Source organism: Euprymna scolopes, chromosome 32, assembly GCF_053919585.1.
Source record: "Euprymna scolopes isolate OS-2025 chromosome 32, ASM5391958v1, whole genome shotgun sequence".
Lineage (NCBI taxonomy): Eukaryota > Metazoa > Mollusca > Cephalopoda > Sepiida > Sepiolidae > Euprymna > Euprymna scolopes.
This window is the reverse complement of record NC_136513.1, coordinates 20,090,558-20,102,500: the sequence shown is the minus strand read 5'-3', so window position 1 is coordinate 20,102,500 and position 11,943 is coordinate 20,090,558. Positions and strand designations below refer to the sequence as shown.

The following is an 11,943-nucleotide window of genomic DNA, read 5'->3' as shown; positions in this document are numbered from 1 at the left end:
ATTTGCATAAATTAAAATATAATATTTAAGCGTATTTTACGACCGGGCAACGCCGGGTATTCGTCTAATAAGTAAATATACGGATTTTTCACTTATCGGATTTCTTTGCCAGGTGCTACACTGACCTGTTTCCAAAAACGATGCTGTAGATGACATTCATGACGCCCTCGGCCATTATTTTCCTTAGCTCGAAGGGTTTCCCTTGATGAGATTCGATTACTTTAGACATTTCGGAAATTTCCTCCTGGATTTTGTCTTCCATTTTGCTCTTGCCCATTCCGAAATCTCGGAGTGCCGAAACCGTGAATCGACGCATGTCCTTCCATACATGGCCAGTGTTGAACATTACACCTACAATAAAAAAGATCAATTCATTATCAAGTGTGAATATTCCGTAAAATATATCTAATTACATTTTCGACATGTGTGCAAGGAAATAAATTACTGAACACCGATGGAATTACTCCGGCAAATTATTCCGTCTTTGTTGACCCCCTAGAAGGTTTGATCACGTTGACACACCGGTTTTCGCCAGATCACCGAAGTTAAGCAACGATGAACCTTGCTAGTATTAGATGGGTGACCATTTGGAAAGGCTAAGCGCTGTTTGTACCGCGCCGAGTCGTAGAAATTTACAGGTTGGTATCTGGGGCGCGTTTAACCAAGACCGTCTTAAAAGACAAGATGGCCGGTGGGCAAAAATAATTTAATCTGCTGACGTCATCACCGATAGTCCCTTTACCGGTGTCAAGCATTGCTTGACTCAAGCAACCAACTGTTGTCACCGGTAGATATCGTAACGTATTGTAATATTTCTTTTTTTATTAAAATGCCTTCACGGTGCATCGTTCCGAATTGCAGAGGAAATTATCGTAAAGGACCGAAAGTTACAGTATTTTCATTTCCGAAAAATAAAGAATTATCTTGTCTATGGATTAATGCAGTAAAAAGAAAAGATTTTACGCCATCTCCATTCAGCAAAGTAAGTTTTAACGTGCTCCCCACCCCTGTATTTAACACGATGTAACTATAATTTAATTCAAGATTATCATCCTAAGTTTTTTACCATTCAAAAGAAGAAGCTTCAAATAAATTGCTAATATTAAAAAAAAAATTTTTACAGCATACAAAACTAAGGAAAATGCGAGACATAACACGTTCTTTTGAAGAGACGATTTTTTTAAGCTGTTGACACACGTTTTAAAATTCTAGCAAAAATTAATTTTCCTGAAATTTTTCAATATTTAAAAATAAATTATGCCGGCTGATAAAATTTTACAACTTTTTTTTAAAGCTAGAAAGATAAAATTTTAAAAATACTTTATATATATATATATATATATATATATATATATATATATATATATATATATATATAATATGAAACTAAACTAAAAAAAAAAAACGCGCGTTCACTCGTGGTGTTACAATTTATATTATTAACGTATTTTAACAAACTGAAAATATGGATATAAAAAAATGATTTTGCATGTTATTTTTGTTATGTGGTGAAATAATCTTAAATAAGAAACATGATTTTTTCTTTAGGTTAATTATTTTTTTACTGAGCAATACTTCATGAATTTATTAATGTTTTAAAAACTCCACCTTTGAGAATTCCTATTAATAAAAAAAAAAAAAATTCAGAAAAATTCAAACTTTTAATTAAATTCCACAACGGATTTTTATAATGTCTGATGTATTTAATATTTGAAATATTTCTGCATTAGTAACTTTCTTTATACTAACATTATTTGTTTGATTTTAATTTTAACTTATCGTTTGTTCTTCAGTTAAACTAATTCATCGTTCGTTTTTCAGTTAAACTAATTCATCGTTCGTTTTTCAGTTAAACTAATTCATCGTTCGTTTTTCAGTTTTGATTTAAAAAAATATTGTTCAAATGATTTAAAAAAATATTCATTTCGATTTAAAAAAAATTCATTTCGATTTTTAAAAATATTGTTTTTTTGATTGTGGTTCATTTTGATTAAAAAAAATTCATTTTGATTTAAAAAATAGTTTAATTTTAATATTTGTTTATTGTCTTAACTCATATCAAATATTTTGCTTGTGTTCTGCTTCAAATATTCATAATCTTACATGCATAATTTTCATTTAATTATATCAAATAAACTTCAAGTTTACTACAAATCAAATCGTGTTCCTTCATTTTTTTAAAATGTAATTTATAAGTAATTAAAGAACGCATTCTAATCTTTAAAATCTATAATACAACGAAATATTCAATTGCTTATAATACTTAAACAAACAACTTGTTTTTTTTTTATTATTTTTTTATTATTAATATTAGATGAGTTTCAGTATAAATCATCGTGTTCTTTCTTTATTTCTTTATTTTAATCCAATTTTGAAGTTTTGTAATGCTGTCTGTAAAAATTACTGTTCATTATTGACAGTCAAGAGCTCCACATATCTTGCTTGTTGGGACCTCGGCGATGACGTCATTTTTTCAGCTGGCCGGCCATCTTTATAACGAAGGCCACGGTTTAACTCAGGAAAGGGGAGATAACCATCGAATCAAGACAACAACGGGAAACTACTTCCTTTATTTGTCTTCCTGAGATTACCATGGCTCTACAATTTAAACCAACGCTATTAAAAGTTTAGAGCAGTGGTTCTCATATTCATATAAAACACGGTGAAAAACATATTGATAAACTGCAACTACAGAAACTTTGTGCAAAACGTTTCCCAAAATTTTCAGCAATATCAGAAATCGCAATATGGAATTTATTGCCTGTTCTCAACAATTTGTGAGAAGTAGCATTTTCCCAACTTCTCATCCTTAAAAACAAGTACCGAAATCAATTAAATGCTGAAGACAACTTAGTGTGTTATATCAACAACGGAATCCACGGTGGAATTGCTAGATTAAAAAAAAATGCAATACCAGTCGTCTCATTAAAGGCAGTTCTTAAACATAATTTACATAAAAGTGGAAATTTGTGTGTTCGAAAAATGTTGAATTGATTTGCAATCTATTGATTTTTTATTCTTTTTTCTTTTTAAATAAATTTAAAATAAATAATGAATTTACGAAATGTATAGTTACTTCACGAATAAATAACTAATAGTACAATAATAAAATACTATAATTAAACAATCGTAGTATATGGCACAGTCTATTATACAAAAATGAATGAATGTATAAGATATTTAAAGGATTGGGGTTGCTTCCTCATTGCTTGTTCTAAAATGGGTCGCCATATTTGATAGGTTGAGAACTACTGGATTAGAGAGTAATCAGTAATGAAGAATATATTCTCTTCAGGAGATTGAATATAAGGTTAGGTGTGGGTTTGATAGAAATGTTCCTGTGAAACAACCTGGGGTTGAACTTGGCACGATCAAATTTTCAATTCGTGTCGTTAACTACCCAGCCAACGTCACACCCAAAGAAAGATAGAGCAGTTATTCAGATAGTTATACCATATTGTTGGGGGGGGGGCCTCACCCATGCACCGTGTTTTCCTTAGTTTACTTCCAGGACAACAACAACTTGGCGACGAGGGATTCAAACTTTCAAAAGGAATATACACAACGCCTCTATAAAAAGTAGAGGACTGTAGCGGTCATAAATATTAGCATTCCTACTAATAAGTGCCGAAACCTACTTCCAAAACATCTCAACAAAATGAACACCAGCTTACTTTACATAATTAACAATATAATATAAGAATTTTATGCACAAACATGACTTATTTTACTTTTTAAAAATTCTATTACAAACAAAAATTAAGCTTACCCATGTTTTGTCCTGCTTGTTTTGCGGGGATAGACTTTTTCAGAGCAGGAGCTCAAGTAAAAATAAATGGCAAAAATATAGTCACGGTAGGGCACAGGCTTAAAATACATTCCTCTGAAAAGGGCACTTTTAAAACAGGAGTAAAAAAGGACAGGTGTTTGGGCATCCCTAACACCCACCCCATCTGCACGTCCCTGTTGTGTTTGGAATTTATGGAAAGTAGGTCTCGCAAATAAAAGTACACCGTACATAAGATACGACGCCATCTTGTTTTTTTTTCCGAAATCCTATGCAATAAAAAACATCACTGAAAACCTAAACAAAATAAAAACCTACCATTAAATTTACTTTCGAAAAAGAAAACAATAATTCCATATTTTCTTGATATTCAACTCATGAACAGAAATAATAAATTAAGGGGCAAGGTTCACCGCAAACCAACTAATAAAATTGATTACACACGTTTTTAATTCATAACTTTATATAAACACAAAAAAAGCCTACGCAAATTAATTCATGTTTCTGTGCTAATATTGGTTTCAAGTTTTTTTTTTTCAATATTTGAACGTGTTTATTCAAAACTACAGGAAGGAAATATAAAATAAAGAATTCACACAAAATGGAATAGTGGATAAGTATGTTAACACTCTAGTAGAATTAATGATACGCGTGTGCCCTTATTTGTATTAGCACTTACTTATCCATTATTCCATTCACTAGTTTTCTATATATTCTAACCTATCCATATCCATCTGTTCTGTGCGCGCACACATACATGTATACATTTACATGGGAGTCATCACTAGGACTAGGACAACAGCATATTCTTTTCATTATTTTGACTCTCGAGTGTGTATTCGTTGATATCTTATATGCTTTTATATTCCCACCCAAATTCCAGTGAAGACGAATGGTCGCTGCCAATGAGAAATGAATGGTAAGTGGCTGTTGCGATAACGCAAATTCATCTGCATAGGTTATCAAAAGAGGTGGAGAGTACTGGTAATCTAGGAAGACGTGTTGTCACTCAGACTCCAGAGAACACCAGAGGTTGTTCTCAAAGATAAATCTGTTGTGATGGCGTGTGTGACTACTCCTAGTGAGTAAAAAAATAAATAAAAATAACAACAATAACAACAACAACAATAATAATAATAATAATAATAGTAATAATAATAATAATAATAATAATAATAATAATAGTCGTAGTAGTAGTAATGATGAAGAAGAAGAAGAAGAAGAAGAAGAAGAAGAAGAAGAAGAAGAAAAAAAAATTCAGGCGGAGTGAAGAGAAGTGTTAAAAATAGTGATAGTAGCGGGGGGGGGATAAAAAAAGTCAGCCCAGGGGAGAGAGGTGTTAAATTTAAAAGCTTTTTTTTTTATATATAAAAACATGTTAATTTGTATTTATACTGTAATAGACTGAGGTATTACCGTCTGTGGATTTTTGATTAAAGAAAATCATTTTATACCAAACACTTAGTTTAAAGCAAACTTAGTTAAAAAAAAAGTTTTCTTTGAAGTTGAGTTAAATTCAAATGTATTTTTTTATTTCGACGAAGAAATCATATTTGCTTAGTTTACAATTTTTTTTCTATAATCAATTATAAAGTTAAATTAAAGTACTATAATATTTTAGTTTTATATTGCAAAAATAATAGATATTTTAAAAATATACACACACGTAAATTTTTCAATCTTATAAATAAACTTCTTTCTAGTTAACGACAGAAAAACATTAAGAAATTTACATGCTGGGTTTGAACCAACACACCACGTCATGCAAAAAAAAAAGAAAAAAAAAAGAAAGAAACACGTAAATTTTCAAGTCTTATAAAATTCTTTGCAGTTAATGAAAAAAATTAAGAAATTTCGTGCGGAGTTTGAACCTACGGACCACGTCATACAAAAAAAAAAAAAAAAAAAAAAAGAAAATACACGTTATCAACTTACTCACAGTAGAATTTTCACGGTCCGCAATCTATGTTTATTGGAAGCCTTTTACGTAGTGAATTCTAAAGAATAAATTTTTAATAAAAGGCTAGATGCCTACAGGGATGTCTTCACGGGAATAGGTTTCTGCTATCACGCCTTAAATGTAACTGGGGTATAATTTTTATAACAATAAGGATTCTCGGATACAAGGGTCAAATTTTAATGTAGAGTTAAATAACTGGGAATGATGTAGTCGAAACGAAGGATGAAAATCTAATAAGCAAATATGGTTTCTATTATTCTAAACTAGATAAGAAATATAGATAAGGTATAAAGCTCAGTAAAGACTGGAAACACTGTCCCATAACAGTGAGCATTTTTTAGTATTTAGTTGTGGCAGTATTGATGGTGAAATAAGTGGTACCCTTTTCCAGATCAATAAAACAACTTAACAATAAACTAGCAATTATTATTAAAAAATTAAATTAGCAATTAGTGAATTGGAAATTAATTGATTTTGTTATCTGACATCTAAAGCTTGTAGAATCCCTGCTGGTTTATTTACCCTTGTTCTAAATGTTTTTATCTAAAAATACAAGGGTAGACACCTTCTCATCGGAGTGAAGCACATTTGTAGCTATTGGGTGGTTTTGTTGTCAGAATAATTATTAGAGGATATATATTATTTTATTTAGGTATCCAAGAACACAATACACGAATTGTAATTTTGGTTTTTGGAGCCATGATTAACCCAAGTAGATTATGGATGAATAGCAGATGTAGGTTAAACCCATGGGTAAATAATCAGTTTTAAGATTAAAAATATACTTTAGATTCTTAATTTGTTAAATAAGCTATCGTAGCCTTTTCTGTATCTGTTTAATTAAATTAATTAATTAATCATAGACGCTTTCTAGTATCTACTAGACCTGAAACATCAAACGGCCTTAGTTATCTCCCTTCAACTGTTATAAGTACTAAATACGACATTTATTTCCACATAATTCTTTAACTAGTAGTTAACAACGTAATGGATTATCTCCCTTCGCAATTACTTTTTTCATAACTACCTGGAACCGTATTTGATCAGAACGATAATGAATTTTAAAATATTAAATAATGAAAAATAGAATAGGATCCTTTACTCGGAATGTTGTATGAGGATTAATAAATATTAGATATTGTTTTTCTTTATTTTCCTATTTAATAAGATATTAACCATAAACTGGTCTTAAATCTTAACTCTAAGTAATAAGATAATCGATATTTGTAAACATTGTTGCCACAAATGAGCGAATACGAAACTAAAAATTAACCGTAACGTTATAGCAAGGTTGTTCTGGCCATATTATAAATATATAAATAAAATTTTAAAAATTCTTTTTAAAAAATTAATTATGTGAAATAAAGAAATATAGAAATCTAATTTAGGAGTTCAATGAATGGTATTATTTAAAAAATTTAAATGGCTACGGGTTTTTGTGGAAACTTCTTATGACTGTTTTTAAATAAGGATACGAAAATTAGGTGATATATTAATATTTGAATGGGCTTTTGACGGAGGATGCCTCCAGGGTAAATGTTCTCGCATGCTTCATTTCCGTTAAGGGAATTTTCTTTAAACAATGTTCTATTGTCAAGAGTGTTTTTTTTTATTCAAGAAGTCTGAAGAAATGCTGGTTATGTGAAAATTTCAAACGCCATAATGCTTGAAATTGTCAAATTGGTATGGAAACAATTGTAACTTACAATGAAATACACTTTCTGTTGCTATTAATTCATTTTTTGAAGTCTTGGTTTTGTTAATACAGTATATATATATATATATATATATATATATATATATATATATATATATATATATATATATATGTGTGTGTGTGTGTGTGTGTTAAGGGGATTAGAACAATAGTCTAAAGAGCAGAGTATATTTTAATGTATTAGTAAATTCATTAATAAAATTAAAATAAAATTAAAGAAAAAAGTGCTCGTTGTAATGTAGATATATAATAAGCTCGATAGGCATATATATCCTAGAGCTATTTTTATATTGAGTAAGATGATTGATAATTTATAATTAAAATTGAAAATTAAAAATCAGTTTCACAGGGAAGAACAAACAAAATCAATAAATTGTACGATCGTTTCGGAAACGATGTTTTTTTATTGAGATAGACAATAATTTATCATTTGGCTTTTTGAACAATAATTTATCATTTGGCTTTTTGAAACAATATTAAACAATATTGGGTGGGTTTTTTTTGCTCGATATCAAATCATGTAGAAATAAAAGGAGGTGACAAAGCCGCCCTAGCAGCAAAGTCATCATTGAAAATGACTATAGATAAATAACTACAAAATCCTTTACACAGACATGAAACCAACAATAACTACTCAAAAGAGAAATATCAACAGTCATGGGAACTGAACATAGAAAATAAAATTTTCAAAATAACACAACAGCCTCAACAAATAGACACAATATAATAACACAGAAGAGAAGAAATCATATTAAATTGACTCCACATAGGACATTCAAATAAAATAAATCTTTTTTTTTCCATTTTGTTTTAATAACGCCATTAATTAGAAGTAGGTTCACTTTAGGTATATTGCTTTTGGAAATTATGTTCACGTTGGTAGTTTATATGATTAAAATTATGTTTAATTCCTGTTTAGAAGGACTTTAATTTTTATTGATTTTTTTTTCAGTCTGTTTTATCATCGTCAATATTTAAAACTGCAGTCTTAACATTGGGACAGGAAGGGTATTATTATTATTATTATTATTATTATTATTATTATTATTATTATTATTATTATTATTATTATTATTACCTCACATCGAGCTTTCACACAGGTCATCAAAGATCTGATTGAACACCTGTGGTATTCCCTGGAAGCTGAGTGACAACAAGTCTCCCCAGACGTCCAGCACTCTCCACCTCCTTCGATAGCATTTGCAAATGAATTTGCGTTATCGTAACAGCCTCTCACCATTGATTTCTCGCTAGCAGCGGCTATTGTTCTGTACTGGAATTTGAGTGACACTAAGCCTCCCCAAGGTCCCACTTCTCCTCACGCTTGTCCAGCGGAGGTCTGGTCAGCGCTTTCTCCTCGGTCCTTCTATCCTCCTTGACCCTTCTCGGCTATTTGGTTTCACACTTTTTTTTTGGGGGGGGCGTTGATAGGACAATGGAAGGGGATGCGTGATGGGAATGTAGAGCTTGTTGATATGAAGCTTCACTGTTCTTCATTCCCTGTAACGCTTCTTCATGTTTTGCCTCTGTAGCAGTTTATCTGGCTCACGCATGTGGTTCATGTGTATTATTCTCCGCATTCAAGGGTTTTCCTTAATATTTCAGCCGTTTTCCTTATCGTTAGTCGTTGTATCTTGGCAGCCATTCTTCTGATTCCAAATTATTATTATTATTATTGTAGTTGTTAATAATAATAATAATAATAATAATAATAATAATAATAATGCATATTGTAAGAAATATGCATATACATAATTATGTAATATACACGTATGTATGTAAAACTTTGTAACTAAAGGTTGGGTCCCCTAAGCTAAAAATGTACAGTCAAACTTCATATTATTGGTAATGACACCTGTTAACAACTTTCTAGATCCATATCAAGAAAAAATTCACCCCATCTTAATATATATATATATATATATATATATATATATATATATATATATATATATATATATATTCACAAAATCAAGACAATAAAAATCAAAACGAGAGCATCAAATTGTGTATTTTCATATTCGTTACAATTGTTTCGTCACCATTCGAACAATTTCAAACATTATGTTATTCGAAAATATTCCCCCAAATCGGCTCCCTTCAGACGATGAAAAAAAACATTTAATATGCATAAAAGAATATATTTCGAATCCCAATTAAGAGATCTTTCTTTCAAGTTTTAGGAGTCTGGGTAGGTTTAACTGCTTGATCTCTTAAATAGGGAATAGAAATGTGTTTTTGATGTATATAAAAATAATGTTTTTTCACCGTCTGAATAGAGCCGATTTTTTGGAATATTTTCGAATGACAGATTGTTTAAAATTGACCGAATGGTCACAAAAGAATTGTAAAGAATATAAAAATACAAAATTGATCGTCTCATTTTGATCTTTATTGTCTTAATTGTATGAAAATATTATATGACTGCTTCATTATAAAAACTGATAATCTTAAAGCATATTAATTGAATCGTTTTATTTTGACTTAAATTTAATTGATCCATCAACAATTACCGAATTTTGATATATTTGAATATGTTCAAATTTTTGTTAAAAATATTAATAAAGTATATATGTATATTGCACAATCTCCAACCACACCTCTCCTGAGTCACAATTGTTAAATACCAGTGACAAGTGAAGTGTATGTTCGGGACGACTGGAAACAAATGCCGAGATAAGCGGAGAGTACATATAACGTCTAGAATTCCCAAATGGTCACTCATCTGGGCCTAATCAGGCTTATGGTTGCTTAGCTTCGGTGATCTGCCGAGAACCGATGTAAACACGATTATGCCATATATATATATATATATATATATATATATATATATATATATATATATATATATATATATATATATATAATATAAAGCTGAACGTCTGTGTGTGTGTGTCTGGTCACGAATAGGCGCCTATATGGTTGACTATTATAGAAAACTGATCACATATAATGATAGAAGATGTATCGAGACACAGGAATGAGTATGTTTGATCTGGTATAATGATGGTTCATTAAAATTCTGCGTACGCGCCTGATCCACAAAGTATGGAAATAAAAAAATTTAGATTAAAAAAAAAAAACGTTTACAATTGTTTTTGATATAGATGTACATAATAATACTTTGTATGTTTTAACTTAAATAGGAATGCTATAATAAAATTGTGGGGTCTGCGTTCGCGCCTGGCCTCCATAGAATGGAAATAGGCACAAACTTTAATAAAGACTTTTCATATCTATCTGCGTAAGTATACTTTGATAATTATGTTTCAGTTTGAAGAAATATGTTATAATAAAATTATGGGGTGTTCGTTCGCGCCTGACCTCCATAGAATGGAAATATGTCACAAAGTTTAACAAATTTTTTTTAATATAGATCCACAGAATATTGTGATGAGTGTTTCAGTGTGAACAGGTATGGTATAATAAATTATGGGGTTTATCTATATATTCTTACTTTCATCAAATTTTGCTTTGGTTTTCATACCCCCAAATTCGAAGTTATCTCTTTACAACCCTTCCTTCTCATAACCTATCATACTTTCATAAATCAGAGTCAATTTTTTGTAGGCTGTTTTTGAAACCAGTCAACGACGGGTACTTTTGCTAGTATATATATATATATATATATATATATATATATATATATATATATATATATATATAAGCAGGGAAATGTGACGTTGCCCGGGATGATATGAGGATCAACGAATACCTTACACTTCCAATAATTTTATTGTCAACGGACTCGATGAAATCAATCACTTTTTATTTAAATCGACTGATTGCCTGCTTTAGTCTAAGACCTTCTATGGTGCACTCGGAGAAAGCTACACGTGCCTCCCCGCAGTGATTTAGTAATGATGTAATCTACATTGCACTGCAGAGAATCTATTGCTGATTTTATAGAATTATTTAATAGAATAACTTGAATTAAAGTTTTAAATACCAACAATTAAAGTTAGATAGATACCGATCTAGAAAACAGCAATTCTTTTCCTTTTGTCAAAAGCGTCGTTCATGGAATGTGAGGACTAAATGACAAATTCAATTAAGCGAGAGTTATGAGACTGCCGAAAGTTAACTCAAGGTCTACTTTCTACTTTCTACTTTCTATAGATAGATAGATAGATAGATAGATAGATAGACAAACTGAAGGCAGATAGATAGATAGATAGATAGATAGATAGATAGATAGACGGACAGGCACAGACATACTGAAGATTGATAGACAGACAGACAAATAGACAGACAGACTGAAGGTAGATAGATAGATAGATAGCTGGATATATAAATAGATAGATAAACAGACAGACAGACTTAAGATAGATAGATAGATAGATAGATAGATGGATGGATAGATAGATAGATAGATAGATAGGCAGACTGAAGGTATATAAATAGATAAATAAGTGTAAATGAAAGCTAATAATAGACAAAATCAAACATCAATAATAATTTTTAAAAAAATATCACTTA

The 11,943-nt window shown here is 30.3% G+C and overlaps 1 protein-coding gene across 1 annotated transcript in view; it reads right to left on the bottom strand.

Moving 5' to 3' along the window:
• Positions 1 to 11,943, bottom strand: part of LOC145256237 (cytochrome P450 2J6-like) — a 41,915-nt gene that overhangs the window by 29,288 nt on the left and 684 nt on the right. The window contains exon 2 of the mRNA XM_080114886.1: positions 126 to 351. Coding sequence (XP_079971012.1) covers positions 126 to 351 — 226 coding nt within the window. The remainder of the gene's footprint in view (positions 1 to 125; positions 352 to 11,943) is intronic.